Source organism: Palaemon carinicauda, chromosome 39 (genome assembly GCF_036898095.1).
Source record: "Palaemon carinicauda isolate YSFRI2023 chromosome 39, ASM3689809v2, whole genome shotgun sequence".
Classification (NCBI taxonomy): domain Eukaryota; kingdom Metazoa; phylum Arthropoda; class Malacostraca; order Decapoda; family Palaemonidae; genus Palaemon; species Palaemon carinicauda.
The window spans coordinates 39,589,732-39,607,423 of NC_090763.1; the positions used below are offsets into that span (position 1 = coordinate 39,589,732).

Genomic DNA, 17,692 nt, shown 5'->3' on the forward strand with positions numbered 1-17,692 from the left:
TAACCCATATATAACATTAACTTCATGATATTGTGAATGAAATTTAGTAGTTTATCAAGTATAGCAGTATAGATAATTTTGGAGTTTATTGAGGAAAGGCTGTAAAAATAGGAGTTTGTACAGTACTGTAATCAAATCTACAGTACAATTAGTGGACTACATAAAAACACTATGTTGTTGTAGGGTGTTAGTTGACAGCATTTAAGTAGAGGTTAGTTTGTTGACGGCTATGAGTTCACTGACCCAAGATACAAATATTATGTAATTAATTGATCTTCGCGATGGTCTCCATCACCTAACTCGAAAAGAGATTGAGGGATGACTGCAGCTTAAACTTGATATTACTTTTCATTCATAATGCAACTGTAAAACAACCATTAATAAAAAAATATACATATATTTACTTTTCTGATTTGGTAATTTTTTCTTAGAACATTCCCTATGTTCCTTCTTCTTGGTAAGTCTTCTCATTTTATCTATATTGAATGAACACTCATCCTCAGCACTGCCTAATTCCCTTGTACTTATTGTCACTGCTGAAGTCATGAGAACCACCTCTTGAACATTGTCTTCTTCAGACTCTTCTTCAGATGAGGTTACAAACTGGACAGGGGAATTCTTTCTTAATGATTTTGGTTTCCTTTCAGACTTTTTTGCTGGTAAGTTATTCTTTTTTTGTACAATGGGCTTAATGTCTCTTGTATTCACATCTCTTATCATACTATTAAATTCTTCTTCAGTGCCTGTAAACAGAAGTTTGAAACTTGTAAATTGGGAGTAACATTCTAATAATGGAGTTTAAAATGTCAGTAAAAAAATAAAAAGCAAAGCATTCCTGTAAATAACTGGAATACTGAGACACAATAATGACTTATTAATGATGAAATATTTTCTAAATAATGAGTCAATAAAATGAACATTACCTATAAAAATTAAAAATTGGAAAGCAATTTGTATTTTTCCTAACAATACAAACCTGTAGCTATTTATAGGAATTTATACTTTCAGCATAGCTGGAAGTCTAGCCATAAGACTTTTAGCGAGGTATAACCACCCACTTGCTAGTTAGCGAGGGGGTGGGGGGTTGCTGGCTACCCCGTTCACACAAACACCTATATTGTATTATCACTTTTTATTGCAGGCAGGACTTATCGGGTGACAGGTGATGGTGGGCCAATTTCATCATCATCATCTTCTCCTACACCTATTGACGCAGAGAGCCTCAGTTAGATTTCGCCAGTTGTTTCTATCTTGAGCGTTTAAATCAATACTTCTCCATTTGTCATCTCTCACGTCACACTTCATAGTCCTTAGCCATGCAGGTCCGGGTCTTCCAACTCTTCTAGTGCCTTATGGAGCCCAGTTGAAAGTTTGGTGAACTAATCTCTCTTAGGGAGTGTAAAGAGCATGCCCAAACCATCTCCATCTGCCCCTCACCATGTTCTCATCCACATATGGCACTCAAGTAATCTCTCTTATAGTGCCATTTCTAATCCTGTCCTGCCATGTAACTCCCAATATTCTTCCGAGGGCTTTGTTCTCAAATCTACAAAATCTGTTGGATACTGTATTGTTTTATTGTCATATCATGACTTATGTCCATACAGTAACACCAGTCTCACTAAACTAATATATAGCCTGATTTTTATGTGCAAGTTCAGGTGATTTCATTTCCAAATTTTATTTAACCTAGCCATTGTCTGACTTTCTTCTTTCAATCTTTCATTAAACTCCAATTCTATAGACCCTGTATTTAGAGATCATAGTTCCTAAATATTTAAATGATTCTAACTCATTGATCCTTTCCCCTTCCAATGATATTTCATCTTCCATTGCACATTCCGGTCTCATCATCTCTGTTTTTTTCTTATTTATCTTAGCCCAACCTCCTGTGATATTTCATGCATTCTGGTGAGCAAGTATTGCAAATCCGGTGGTGTTCTGCTAATAAGGACAGTGTCATCAGCATACTCTAGTCAGCTAACTTCTATAACCAATCCAGTCCAATCCTTGTCCACCATCTCCAACTGTTTTATGCATTACAAATCCATATGGAGAACAAACAACATAGGTGACAACACATTCCCTTGGAGTACTTCACTATTCACTGGAAATTCATTTGATAGGACTCCACTAACATTAACTTTGCACTTAAAATGCTCATGAACAGACTTAATCAAATTTGCACATTCAAGAGGAACTCCATAATAACACAGGACTCTCCCCAAAATTGGCAGGGGCACACTATCAAAAGCTTTTTCATAGGACACAAATGCCATCAACAGTGGATTCCTATATTCTACACATTGCTGTACAACATGTCTCAAGATGAAAATTTGGTCAGTGCAACTCCTACTTTGTTGGAATTTATTTCAATTCCAACCTTACTTATATTTAATGAACAAAACAATTATTCAAAAACAAAAACAACTTACATCAAAAAGTAGATCCACTAGTAAACTTTGTGACATTGCCCTACATTACCCTCTTCCCTAGACATGTCCAAAGATACAGAATAATATAGATCACTTATCACAAAAGGTAGACGATGACGTGTTCCAAAATTGTCGTGGTCTTGGAAATAGAATGTTTAGTTTTGTTCAGCATTAATATCCTAAGAAGATGCCAGCCTTTCCACAGAGTACTTTTTATTGGAACTGTTTGCCGTGGCTGTGGTAACTTCGGAGGTAATTTACTTCTTACCTTTGACAGATACATATTACGCACGCACGAACTTAAGGCCTATTAGGAAATTACTAATTTAAGTCATTTAATTCCTAAGTTTAATTTTATTATTCATTTTACTAATCATTAACACTAATAGTTACTATACTAAGTAGAATTAAGTTATTTACTTTTAATTTATTAAGAAAAATAGTTAAAGCTTCGAGTCAAGCTAACGACCGAATGGCTATTCCCCATAGTCGGACACAAATATCAATCCTTTCTGATTAAGTGAATTAATTTAACGTTAACTGTATTCCTTATAAGGAAACAGTTTTACTTTCCATTTCTTTTGCAACTCTTACCTCTATAATTTATTTTTGGTTTCTAACAACTTTTCCTAAATCCCATTTGTTCATCCCTCAGCTTTTCATCAATCTTTCTCTCTAGACTCTTTAGAATAAGCATACTATATATTCTCATGACATCTGACGTAAGTGTGACGCCTCTGTAATTATTGAAATCAGTCAGATCCCATTTTTACCATTTTCACCAACACTCCTAGCTGCCATTCATCAGGTTTTGACTCTTCATGCCACATTCTACAAAATAACCTTGTAAGTATTCAGGGAGTCACTTCATTTTTGGCCGGCATCATCTCAGCAGTTATTCCATACTTTTACTAATTACCCTGTAACTATGAAAGTAAGAGGAATATTCTGACGAATTATTTTGTATATGCATTCTCTATTGCCATATGAAGCTCAGTGAAATTTTTAAGGATTTTGTTTTTTTCTTTCTATACTGCCATATATTGGCATTCCGGCTGGCCCCCCTTAAGTGTATCTGTTTCTTTTTGAGTTGCGAGTGTAAGTTCATCCAAGAAATTAAACTCCATAAGAATTAGGGAAACAAACTAACTTTAAGGAACAAGTTGCTGTAAAGTTTTTGTCAATTTAGTTGTGTGTGGTAATTCAAGCAAATATTTGGTTTGTGTGTAAGAACAATATGTATGAAGCAATACCGATCACAAAATTAGCGATAAAAGGTAAAATTAAGTAAACAGAAGTCCTAAATTTATCATTTTCTTGTTATTTGTAAAACTATCCTTGACAGCTCATGATGTTCTGAGGGATCTAGTTGAAGTTGCTTTTAAACAAATTTATATCACCAAGGTTTTCAAGTAGCGACATGATTACAAAATAGATTGGCTACCAGTAAACATAATCCATGATCACTGAATCACAGAAAATAGGGAATACAAGATAATTGAAGAATTGCAGAAAGTGCCAAAATACATACAGAGAACGAATGTAAATGCGTCATCTAATGATTTCTCAAAATAGAACCATGCACTTAACTGATTTTTTTTTTTTTTTGTTAATAGAAAATATTGTAATAAGGGAATAGAGTTGTTTAGAACAAAATTTAAGTTGTTGAGTAATTATGAGTTTTGAAGTTATTTCTCCTTAATTATTCAATATTTGCTACAGAAGAGGTGGGAAGATATTTCTATGTCAGATTACATAGTGAATAGGAAATGAGAAAGATGATTCGTGTGTTGTTATTTTTAATTATGGTACATAATTTATCGAGTCATTAGGAAAGATTTGAGTAATCTTAGACCTTATGCCTGTTTAATGACAGTACTAGGAGATTAGTTAATTGATTCCCTGATTTATGTAAGTTTCAGTAACTGTTGTTGAAAGCAAAAGGGATTGTCATTAGTATGTCCATCATTTTGAAAACAATTATAATGTAAAAAAATGAAATTTGGCATTAGAAGTTTGATTCAAGATACACTAAAGTCTGTCAATTAGAGAAAAAAAAGTAAATCACCCTTATGATTGGGAAGGGTTATGAGCTTGTTGTGTGTACGAATGTGTTTGAAGTAGGAAGTTTTCTTTAAAGACCTGTCATTTTTTTTTTTTTTTGCCATGTATTTGATGACGTTTATTTGTTTTTGTTTTTTTGAGCTCCAAAACTACATTAGTCCATGTTTCCATAATTCCACATTTGCATGATACGCATACTTTTAGGGTGCGATAATAGTGTTTTGAGTGCTCATGCTTACATAATGTGCATGCTATGATTATCGAGTTAATAATTTCTTACATTGAATTTTTTCCGATGGTTTTTACATCCCCAGTGGGAAAATAGTTATGTGAATTTTGAGGTATTATATAAGCTGTGAAGTAATTTCAATAGTTCGAGATTAGTTTAAAGTTGTGATGAATGTTAAGAACCGAATAACAAGCATTGGCGGAAAAAAGGTAGTTATTTAGGAAGCTAAGATGAAACTTGGGTAGTTTGACGTAATGGGGTTTTGTTGAACGTTGTTAGATATGAGTGTGGAAAATGATGTCTATTGTGAAAACTTTGATGACTGAGGCAGAATGAGAGTCAACTGTCTTGATGTTTATATGCACTGTATATGAAGAATTGCATTCATAACAAAAGATCACTAATGTAGAGACAGAGAGAAAAGAACAGATAGGCAGAACAAAAGAATCAAGAGAGAAAGAGCGTGCGAGCATGTAAGAACGTTGTTAGCATAGTCACAGAATGAACGAAAGAGAGTGAAAGGCGTTGATAGATGAGAGAGGGAGAGAGTGAGCACCATTATGAAACAGAGAAAGAGACGCTGTTAAGTTGAAATCTGTAAGTGAAAGGATGTTGTTGGTAAATGTGAGAGAGAGAGAGAGAGAGAGAGAGAGAGAGAGAGAGAGAGAGAGAGAGAGAGAGAGAGAGCTTTGAGTTTTTGGTATCACACAAATGTCACTTACTAGAGCAACATTCCTTAACCTGGGATGCTAGCACCCTCAGGGGGTGCTGAAATCCATTTCAGAGGGTCATGGGGAAGGTCCCATATGTGGCAGTTTGGAGTGGGTGGGTGTTTTCTTAGCTTCGTTATTGAATTTCTAAATAATAGATTGCAAAGAGTTGATGTTGATGGCCACCATATTGATTATAGGAATGTGATAGCTGGTGTTCTTCAAGGTACACTAATGCCTCACAACACAAAATTAATTTGTTCTGGAGTGGGTTTCGTAAAGTGATTTTTTCGCATTGTGAGTCACATTTTACATGCAAATTGCCTAATTCGTTCCAAACCCTACAAAACACCACATTAAATCTTATAATAAAGCTACAGTATAACCACAATGATATACTGTACAGCCAATTACATTTGAACCATTCAATGTACCTAAACTAACTGTTAATACCTGTAAATCAAGTTGATATTACAACACAATGTAATGATAAATGGAAAATAGTACAATACATGTAGTACAATATTGTACATATATACAAAATATACAGTACAATACAGTATGTACTGTACTATTATAGTTACCCCTGTTACAGACTACAGCTACATTTTCTATTGTCTAAATCCATTTTCTTCAACTTTTCATTGGGTGACTATTTTATTCTTGCCCTGGCTGACAAATCTCTTTTCTTAAAATGAAACATTTTTCGCAAAGTGAGTCATAAAAATATTCGCATCTCGTTTCCCAGCTTGAAAATTTTGTAAGCATATTCTTTAGTGAAAAGAGGTATGACTGTAGTGTTCTAGGCCCATTACTTTCCATATTATACACACATGACATGTGGTTTTGCCTAGAATAGAAGCTTGTTGCATATGCAGATGACTCTACTTGCTTCGCATCAATTTCCTCTCCTGAATGTTGATATGGGGTTGCTGAATTCCTCAATAGAGATCTAGCTGAGATTAGTGCATGGTGAAAATTATGGGGCATGAAGTTAAATTCTAACAAAACTAAGTATGATTGTAAGTAGGTCGTGGACAATGGCTCAACATCTGGATCTCAGCATTCATACTGTTTCTTTAACTCTGTATGACTTGAAATTTTAGGTATGATTCTTGAGAGCAAATTTTCTTTTGAGAAACACATTAGGTCTGTGTCTTTTTCAACTGCACAAAAAATTGGCTTATTGAGAAAGTCTTGCAAGATTTTCAGTGACCAATATATTCTGAAAAAGTGTTTTAATTTCTAAATTTTACCTTGTTTCTAGTATTGTTCTCCTGTCTGATCTTCAGCTAATGATCCTCATCTTAACGTGTTTGACAGGAATTTACGGTCTATTAAATTTGTTATTCCTGATCTAGATATTAATTTCTGATACGTCGTTCAATTAGTTCGTTATGCATGTTGCATAAGATTTTTCATAATTCTGACCATCCTTTAGATTCAGATCTTCCCGGACAGTACCATGTTATACTAGGTATGCAGTTAATATTAATAATCATGCTTTCTCCCACCATGAGGCTCAATACTACACAGTATTTTAGTTTTATTCCAGTTTTGACCAATTTGTGGAATGATCTTCCTAATCGGGTAGTTGATTCAGTAGAATTTTTATGTTGAACAGGCTCTTTTTATAGTTTATATAAGGAAAATCTGTTTTGATGTTAGTATTCTCAGAATATTCTAACTGTTCATTACTTCTCATATAGCTTATTTCCTTATTTCCTTTCCACACCGGGCTATTTTTCCTTGTTGGAGCCCTTGGGTTTATAGCCTCCAAATTTTCCAACTTAGCTAACAATAATAATAATAATAATAATAATAATAATAATAATAATGATATTAATATTAAAAGTTGCATATCAACAAAAAAAACTGCATAGAAGAGTATTTTTTTAATTGAGTTTATCCATGTTTTTTCCTTTATTATCTTATTGCTTTTGTCAATGCTATTACCATAATGACTGGTTTTGTTTTGGAGAATGAATCAAATATATAATAAAGATGTACTGCACTTGTCTTTGCTTTATCATTGTAGTAATTTGGTGTTAAACAATGGCTGGGGGTGCTGGACTGCTTAGGCCCGACCAAAAGGTGTGCTAAAAAAAAAAGTTAAGAAACACTATACTATAGGTTAAAAGCTACAGATTTAAACTAGGGAGTCCTTGACATTACTATTGTAGTTATTAAGAATTACGTTAAGTAAATGTGATGGTCATGGTTGATCTGGCATTGAAGTTTTCCTGGTTTATGACTTGTCTTCAGGCCAGTCCCCACATGACTTGATACATGCAGAAGTGTTTCGAATGGAGGAACAGTTTTAATTGATACCTGCAGAAGTGTTCCGAATGAAGAAACAAGGTTTTGATTGATACTTGCAGAAGTGTTCTGAATGGAGGAACAGAGTTTTGATTGATACCTGCAAAATTTTTCTGAAAGGAGGTTCAGTTTTGATTGATACCTGCAGAAGTGTTCCAAATGGAGGAACAGAGTTTTGATTGATACCTGCAAAAGTGTTATGAATGGAGGTTCAGTTTTGATTGATAGCTGCAGAAGTGTTCCAAATGGAGGAACAAAGTTTTGATTGGTACCTGCAGAAGTGCTCAGAATGGAGGAACAGAGTTTTGATTGGTACCTGCAGAAGTGTTCTGAATGGAGGAACAGAGTTTTGATTGATACCTGCAAAATTTTTCTGAAAGGAGGTTCAGTTTTGATTGATACCTGCAGAAGTGTTCCAAATGGAGGAACAGAGTTTTGATTGATACCTGCAAAAGTGTTATGAATGGAGGTTCAGTTTTGATTGATAGCTGCAGAAGTGTTCCAAATGGAGGAACAAAGTTTTGAGTGGTACCTGCAGAAGTGCTCAGAATGGAGGAACAGAGTTTTGATTGGTACCTGCAGAAGTGTTCTGAATGGAGGAACAGAGTTTTGATTAATACCTGAAAAAGTTTTCTGAATGGAGGTTCAATTTTGATTGATACCTGCAGAAGTGTTCCAAATGGAGGAACAGAGTTTTGATTGATACCTGCAAAAGTGTTCTGAATGGAGGTTCAGTTTTGATTGATACCTGCAGAAGTGTTCCAAATGGAGGAACAGAGTTTTGATTGATACCTGCAGAAGTGTTCCAAATGGAGGAAGAGAGTTTTGATTGATACCTGAAAAAGTGTTCTGAATGGAGGAACAGAGAGTTGATACCTGTAGAAGTGTTCCGAATGAAGGAAGAGTTTTGATTGATACCTGCAGAAGGAACAGAGTTTTGATTGATACCTGCAGAAGTGTTTTGAATGGAGGAACAGAGTTTTGATTGATACCTCCAGAAGTGTTAATGGGGGAACAGTTCTGATTGATACCTGCAAAAGTGTTCCGAATGGCGGAACAGAGCTTTGATTGATACCTGCGGAAGTGTTATGAATGGAGGAACAGAGTTTCGATTGATACCTGCAGAAGGAACAGAGCTTTGATTGAAGCCTGCAGAAGTGTTCCGAATTGACGAACAGAGTTTTGATTGATACCGGCAAAAGTGTTCTGAATGGGGGAACAGACTTCTGATTGATACCTGCAGAAGTGCTCCGAATGGAGGAACAAAGTTTTGATTGATGCCTGCAGAAGGAACAAAGCTTTGATTGATACCTGCAGAAGTGTTCCGAATGGAGGAACAGAGTTTCGATTGATATCTGCAGAAGGAACAGAGCTTTGATTGATATCTGCAGATATGTTCCAAAAGGAGAAATAGTTTTGAATGATACCTGTAGAACTGTTCTGCAAGGAGGAACAGAGTTTCAATTGATACCTGCAGAAGGGATACGAATGGAGGAACAGAGGGGGGCCCGGGTATACCTAGGAGGATAGGTATTATCAATGTGCACATGTTGCTTTGCTTGGTGTGTTTTCTTGATTCTGATGTTTTTGCTGATTTATTTTGTGTTATCATTATTTATTCATGACTATTTTCCGCATATGTACTGATGTTACTTTATTGATTTCCCTAGAAGTGTTTTTTTTTTTTTAAATGTATTTTGAAGAGTTTTTTGCTAGCATTTATCTTTTTTCTGAGGGACATAATGATTGTGTAATGTATTTGTTTACCAGCACCATATCTTAAATCTTTTTCAGACTCAGGGTCCAATGCCTAAGCCAGAGTGTAAGCTTAACATATGAGGGAATTGATTGTTTCTGTCACGTTGACTTCATTCACTAATGGCCTCTAGAGTTAATTAAGCAAAGTATTTTAGGATGAAAGATTATGGTCTCCTGTGCAATTTGTAGTTGAAATTTTGCAGTCTCACATATGCTTACTTGTGATTATTCACAGTTAAAATTATGGGTTTTTGGGTTGTGATATTCAGTGAAATATGTATTCAATGATGAGTTTGTTTGACTATTTTGGTTTGCTAATGACTAATAACCATTTTTTATTCATTTCTGAGATATGTTGAATATTACATATGAGTTTTTGTTCAAAGTCTCGTTCACCCATTTGAGGTGAGCAAGGTTGCCCAGGTTTGTGGTGGCCTTACTTTGCAGATTAATATTCAGTGGGGTTGTTTTTTTTCTTGAAAATTAACAACATTTCCTTTGTCTTAGTAATGTTAAAATACCACAGACTCGGTGGAGTCTGGAGTTTGGTGGGGGAAGGATTTTGTCACAAATATTTAATAAAATGGGTTAGCCATAGTATAGTCGGCCCTCATTAATCAAGGGTCCTACTTCTTGGTTTCGGTTTTTTGCAGCCAAGAACAATGCAATACCTATTAAATAAAATTCTCATAAAAATCGCGATAAAATTCAAGCCGGGCGATGATTTCAAATAGCCCGCGCTCCTTTACACTGGGAGCGCTGCGCGCCACTACCTATCTCTACAACCAGCTGGTCCTAGCTCTCTCAGTACAGTGTATATCCATTTTCTTTGGTAAAAAATTACAGCTATATTTGAAATAAACCAGATTTTAATTAAACTGGTGTTTCACTTAACTGTATCCAAAAATAATGCATGCAATATTCACAACTTAATATCGTATTTATAATAAAAACATAGCGAATTATAATCTCATGCATTGTTTACATTCAAATCAGCTGATCAACCCTGTCTAGTCCGTCATCAACCTCAATTTTCGGATCAAATAACTCCCTTATCAAGGTATGCTACCGAAGGATATTTCATATTTACTAAAAGAAACAATTATTACTTGATCTATCATTTCCCAATTAGCATACTAATTTCCATAGTTTTATTTGAAATGCTTCTCTCATACTTCATTGCTTGCTTTACCAATTATTTACAGTGAAATGTAATGTATTTAACTACATTGTGTGTGTTTTGTATGATGTAGATGTATGAGAGAGAGAGAGAGAGAGAGAGAGAGAGAGAGAGAGAGAGAGAGAGAGAGAGAGAGAGAGAGAGAGAGAGAGAGAGAATGTATGAATGATTTGAAGTTTTCTGGCATCCTGACATCGAATAAGAGAGCGAACTCATACTGTAATGAATTATAGATGTATTATATGAAAATTATGATAGATTATAACACATCGGAGCTTATGTAATACTATATTAATTGTATAAAGTAGAAGTTTTGAATAAGTTAAGAAATAGTATACACAATACTCTTTGTTACTGATTAGTATGTGTTTCAGCTTATCTGATCACGGCAACCAAAATATTTAGATTGATAAAATACCCTCGAAATTTAAAACAAAAAGTACATAAATGTTTTATTAAAGCACAATTAACTTTTTAAATAATCATAATTTTCTAGAATGCAATAATGCTTCTAAATCAAAATTGAATATTTTAAGCTTGCATATGAGAGAGAGAGAGAGAGAGAGAGAGAGAGAGAGAGAGAGAGAGAGAGAGAGAGAGAGAGAGAGATCAGCTGTTGGAAAGTAATCGTATGCACTGTTTTTGTTTATTTAAAAGAAACAATTATTATTGAGATATTCAAGGTTTTAGTTTATAAAATATGCTGTATTTCTGTTTAAGAAAGTACAGATATAACAAACTGCACAAGAGACAACAGATAGAAAGTTGAGTATATTACAGTAATATACACTACAGTATCAACGAGTATTAGGTTACAGTACAGTATTACTAGATAGGAATAACTTTTGTTATACAGAACAGTAAGGGGAGGAAGGCGACTCGGTAAAACTTTACCCTAGCAAAATACTGTACTGTAACCTTGTTGTGTCCAGTAACGTAGTGTACATGTATGCAAATGTACTGTACACTGTACATATGATTATAAACTTTTGTAAAAACCAAATTAAAACAATATTAGGCAGTATTTACTGTGTTAAATCATCAACTCTGGCACCTCTCATGTCAAGGGCCAGTGACTTGTATGGTTAGGAGTTAGCCCACCCTAGTGTAGCATTCATTCGCAAAAATTCCCTTTTCGTTCCTATGTCTGTAACCTAACAATCCAGAAGAAGGAGGGCTGACTGTATGTAGTATAAACCATTAGGAAGCAGGTCACAAGCCACCTCAAACTTCCGAGTTTGAAAATGACTTGTGCCATGTATGTTGAATGAAAACTGTTGCTATTCTTTTTCTACCCAGGTCAAAGCATGAGGGAGTTTGGCTTACTGTGGGATTCGATGAGGGGCAACCTACATTGCAGGAGATGTAATGTAGTAACAGCTACCACCTATCATCCGGAGGGAGCACCTGATCCCTATAGAGACAGGTGCCTTAAAAACTCACCCTCGGAAGTAGGATGAGAAAAGTTTGGCGCAATCAATGGTCACATGCCCTCGTTGCCGCTGGGCTTCCATTACGCCCAAAAACAACATTCCAACTGTTTGCAATCTTAGCATTCATTTATACCTAATAGCTATGATGTGATACAAGCAGCATGCATAACCCTCCCTCTTGCTTGACTTAGTTGAAATCAAGATTGAAATGTTCAGTTGATAAGTCAGAGTTGAGACTTGAGACAAGGTGCTCTTTTATTGATGATAAAAGATGATTAACTGTAAATTGCTCTGTGTATAACTGGCATGTCCTGACAGTATTTTAACCTATTTATTTATCATCTACAACTTGTGAGAAATGTGCGCATCAAAGAACTTGAAAGTAAATAAAAGTCATAGATCAAGCAATTATGTAATAGAAGACACTCATCTCAAGAAAGTTCATGTTCATCTATGTCAACTATTAGCACTTAATAAAAAGGGTATTGCACTGCAAGGTGTCAACACCTTTTCACCCAACTGAAACAGTCACAAACAGTTCACTGTTCATCGCAGCACTAGACAACAGGTTTCACAACATTACCTGCCGCCACCACAAAATGTTTTAAGGCGTGCACTTGCTTCGCATCATGTTTATAGAAGACTCTGGAGGATTTCCAACCAGTGTAAGAGTGGAGTCTCTCAAAGTCCATATACTGAAAAAAGTTCAGTGAGGAAGCAATCTTTCTCGGATCATGACCAGCGGGTATACTATCAGAATCCCCTCTGCGAATAAAGTAGGTGAGCTTCACCCTCAGTTGTTTTAGGGATAAGTTTGATCCTGAGGTTTCGCCTTTGAAGAGCTGTCCTCCCCTGAAGTCTGAAGTTCTTCGAAGATAGACCTTTAGACACTGTACTGGACATATAGAGACATCTTCCTTCAGAGGGCAGATTCTCCAGGGACCCCACCATTTGGTGGGTAGCTCGTTTTTGGCGAGAAATGTAGGATCAGGAAAGAGATTCAATTCTCCCACTTCTGTTAACTGAACATGGCCCTTGTCTCTTGATAAGGCTACTACTTCACTAACTCTAGCCCCTGAGGCTATAGTGAACAGGATTATCACTTTTTGTGTTAGATCCTTTAGAGAGCAATCTTCATTGTTCAAGGTTGAAGCATAATGTAACACTTTGTCCAGAGATCATGAAATGGGCTTCGGAGGGGCTGCTGGTTTAAGTCTAGCGCATGCCTTCGGAATCTTGTTGAAGATTTCGTTCGCCAGGTCCACCTGGAAGGCGTATAGAAGAGACCTAGTCAAAGCTGACTTACACGTAGTTATCGTGTAGGAAGCCAAGCCTTGTTCGTGAAGGTGGATGAAGAGGGACAGGTAGAAGTCTATTGAGATTTCTTTCAGCTTTTTTGCTTTTACAAAAGCAACCCACTTCTTCCAAGACGATTCATATTGTCTTCTGGTTGACTTTGACTTGTATTCTTCTAGAAAGTCTATACTGTCTTTTGAGATCCCAAATCTTTTCTTGACTGCTAAGGCGAGAAAATCATGAGATGAAGCTTTTGGGTTCTCTGTGATGAAGCGAAGACAGTCGACTTCTGAACCAATTGGGATAGAACTGGGTTCAGTAGAGGGACCAGCCTCAGCTTCAGTTCCATCACCATAGGGAATCAATTGCTCTTGGGCCACTTGGGGGCCACTACTGCTACAGTTCCCTTGAAGGATCTCAGCTTGTTTAGGACCTTCAGCAGGAGATTCGTTGGAGGGAACAGGTAGATCTGGGTCCATCTGTTCCAATCAAGGGACATGGCATCCGTCGCCTCTGCCAGAGGGTCCTCGTATGGGGCTACGTATCGAGGTAGTTCTCGTTGTCGCTCGTCACAAAGAGGTCGATCTGTAGTTCTGGGACTTTTTCCAAGATGAAGGAGAATGAGTCTGCGTCTAGGGACCATTCTGACCCTATCGGCTTTAGCGTGGATAGAGCGTCCGCCGTCATATTACGGAACCCTTGTAAGTGAACTGCCGATAAGTGCCATCTCTTCTTTTTTGCTAAATGAAAGATGGCTAACATCACATGATTGATGTGGGGCGATCTCGAACCTTGTTGGTTCAGATATCTCACTATCACTTCGCTGTCCAAGACCAGCCTCATGTGGGCTGATCTGTGAGGGGATAGCTTCTTCAGTGTCAAGAGGACTGGCATGGCCTCCAGAATAATAATGTGAAAGGTCTTGAACAAGGATGACCAGGTCCCTTGGGTTTCCTTTGATGGGAGTGACCTTCCCATTCTTCCGTCGAGGCATCCGTGTGGATGGTTACCGATGGGGGAGGTGGGGTTAAGGGAACGGTCCTTGTTAGGCTCTTGACCTTCGACCACGGCTTGAGAAGTGATCGTAGTAAGGTCAGTACCGGTCTCTGTAGATCTCTTTGAGCGTTTGATGCGTATCTTCTCCAGACTCCTGACGCATCTTTCAGCTGTGGTCTTATCACTGGGTCTGTTACTGCTGCAAACTGGAGAGAGCCCAGTACTCTTTCCTGTTGGCGTCTTGAGATCCTGTCGGATTTCAGTAGTCTCTTGACAGAACCTGCGATTTCTCTCCTCTTCTTTGGTGGAATGGAGAGGTGGTGTGATTTCAAGTGCCAATGGATTCCCAGCCGTTGAAACTCCTGAGCTGGAGAGAGGCGAGTCTTCTTGTAGTTGATCTTGAATCCCAGATGTTCCAGGAACTGGATCACTTTCTTGGATGCTTGCAGACAGGCAGTTTTGGATGCTGCCCACACCAGCCAGTCGTCCAGGTATGGTGCTACCTGAATGCCTTCTAGGCATAGTTGTTGAACGATTGCATCCGTAAGTTTTGTGAAGATCCTTGGGGCTATGTTTAGTCCGAAGGGCATGGCTCTGAAGACATACTTTGTCTTCTGTAACTTGAGTCCTAGGTAGGAGGAGAGGGGCCGGCTGACTGGAAGGTGCCAGTAAGCATCTGCCAGGTCTATTGAGACTGTGTACGCCCCTTTCGGTAACAGGGTCCTTATATGTTGAAGGGTTAACATCCTGAACTTCTTGTTCTCGATGAATTTGTTGAGTGGCGACAAGTCTAGAATGACTCTGAATTTGTCCAAGTCCTTCTTGGGAACACATAACAGCCTTCCCTGGAATTTGATGGACTTTGCTTTTCTTATAACCTTCTTGTTCAAGAGTTCTAATGTATATTCTTCCAGTAAGGGGGTGGAGTGTTGGAAAAACTGAGGAAATGAAGGTGGAGATCTGTTTCATTTCTATCTTAGCGTGGAAATGTGGGCCAAAATTGCATGACCCATCGAGTCTAATGGAGGGGTAGGAGCCGAAGACTTAGATGGTGTCGGCTCGACTGCCGGCACAGGCAGAGGGGGTTCCTCCGCTTCTGTCGAGTCGTGATCCTCATCTCCTCCGGGTGGTAAAGTCGACTCTTCTTCAGGATCGTCTCGAAGGAGATCCTTCTCCGTGTCTGTGGACACTTAAGACATCCTTTCCTCCTGGTAGATGTCCATGCCTTGCAAGGCTTCACTGACATCAGCCTCGACTGCGATCTGAACGCAAGGAGGCCCGGGTCGTGCCTGGGGTACGACGGCATCAGTTGTTGCCTTTGGGAACAGCAAGCTTCGCATCATATCGTTGGGGAGGTACAGTCTAGGAGAGTTCTTTTGGAACCCTCGTACCCATTTCCGAAGCTTTTCACGTGCTGCATCCCTCTACTCCACCGACTTGGGGTCGCTGAAACCCTCTGTGACCAAGGCCGAGCAGACGTTACAGTCCTTGGGGTCCCAATACCTCAAGGTTTCGGTTGTCACTACCCAGGCGGCATAAGACCTGCACATAGTGTGACCACAAAAGTTCCTACTTTTGTGGTTACAGTACATCACCTAACATTTCAGCTTTTGGTCCTCCTGTAAAGAAAGGAAATTGAAATGAGTATGCAGTAAATTATCACACTTGATAAATGAATGTATTTTCATGCAAGAAAATTTGGGTATTATCTTAACCATTATAGCTTAGGATAGTAAGCTAGAAAGGAAATAGGAAAGACACATACTTGTGCCTCCTGTCCAGCCAATTGCTGTGACCTCCCTCAATATTAATATTCAGAATTTCCTTATTGAGGGAAAACTAGAGTGGAAGGGTTCTAACTTCTAGAGTTAGAATTAGTGTATACCAGCACTAACCATTTCATAAAAGAGTATTAATATTGTAGGGTAAAATTTTATGATCTGATGACTATGGTTCATCATAGTATTGAAGGAATACTTAACTTCAACATTATGATTGGTCTCAACAATGGACTGTGAAAGGATACACATTAAAATATAAACTACGGTATAATATATACTATAGTTTTCTGCCTGCAGTATGTACTATACTGCAGAAATACTGGCTACTGTATAAGCATATACTGTAGTTCAGCCGGCATGTTTCCGGCTAGGCTAGTACCTGGCGACACCGGTCCAGCCGGCATGCTGCTGGCTAGGTTAGTACCTGACTGCACCAGCCGATAGAGAGAGAGAAAGCATGGAGAGAAGGGGTACTTTATTATAGTTTATTACAATAAATAAGGGAGTAGGTACTACTGTCCCTACTGCCTTCTTCCAGAATGAGGGTTCAAATGGAAGGGTGGAATGAATCATTCTAGCTTCCACTCAGCCAGAAGATCTGTTGCCGGCCACTGCCGGATCCAGGGATGTGAATGGCAGTCCAAGAGATTACTGAAGAACACCCAAAGACATTAGGGTCTCCTACCGGCAGCCGTCATGGCCGGCACAACCTTTCCCAGAGCCTTGCGTCCGTAGGGGGAAGGTCAGAGCGGCTATGTAGGAGCCCGGCCATCACCACAGCCCACCCGGCAAGCGGTGAGAATGTAAGACACCGGCCAAAGACATGCGATGGCTAGGCTATCGCTAAAGGACAGAGAGGGGCAGGGAAAGGGTCTTGTGTGTTGTGTCGGGAGAAGGCGGCAGGATTGCCGGCCATTTCCAGTCACAAAAGAAACATCGTTTCAATATTGGCGCCGTCCTGGGCGGCAGAAGAATATCTATTCTTCAGCCCAGGACCTTGCCGAAACAAGACTTGTCTTCTAGACCGCAAGGAAGAAGGTGGCGGCATTGTACTATCACTTCGGATGCGGGCTAGGGAAGCTAGGCTTCCTATGCCTGCAACTGTAAGCTGGCAGGGGAGTGACTATTCCCCCGGCAGCCAAGTTGTTGGCATAAAGACTGAATACTCTGAGTTACTGTCGTAATACCAAGCCGGGATACTCGCCGGCAAGGGGGAAGACAGGAAACACTAGCCTAGTCAAGCCGGGGTATACTACTCTAAGGCAAGACCAAGATAGGGTTGTCGCCTAATGGCAACACTCAGAGGGAAGGAAGGGTTTACCCTTAAATCTCTAAAGGAGACGAGTATCGAATTATATAAATAATTCTAGGAGATATACTATCTCCTGTTGAATTGATAAAACGATACGCGATGGTAAACTGGGATAATGTACGAAAGTATACTAAAGCGCGTAGGCTAGGTTAGCCTAGTGCAGGGCGAGATCTCGGCTA

General features: G+C 38.4%; 1 protein-coding gene across 2 annotated transcripts in view; it reads right to left on the reverse strand.

Moving 5' to 3' along the window:
- LOC137631137 (tRNA endonuclease ANKZF1-like) overlaps positions 1-17,692 on the reverse strand; it is a 406,209-nt gene that overhangs the window by 173,064 nt on the left and 215,453 nt on the right. For both annotated transcript variants that reach the window (XM_068362804.1, XM_068362805.1), the window contains exon 10: positions 405-743. In XM_068362804.1, the coding sequence (XP_068218905.1) occupies positions 405-743 (339 nt within the window). The remainder of the gene's footprint in view (positions 1-404; positions 744-17,692) is intronic.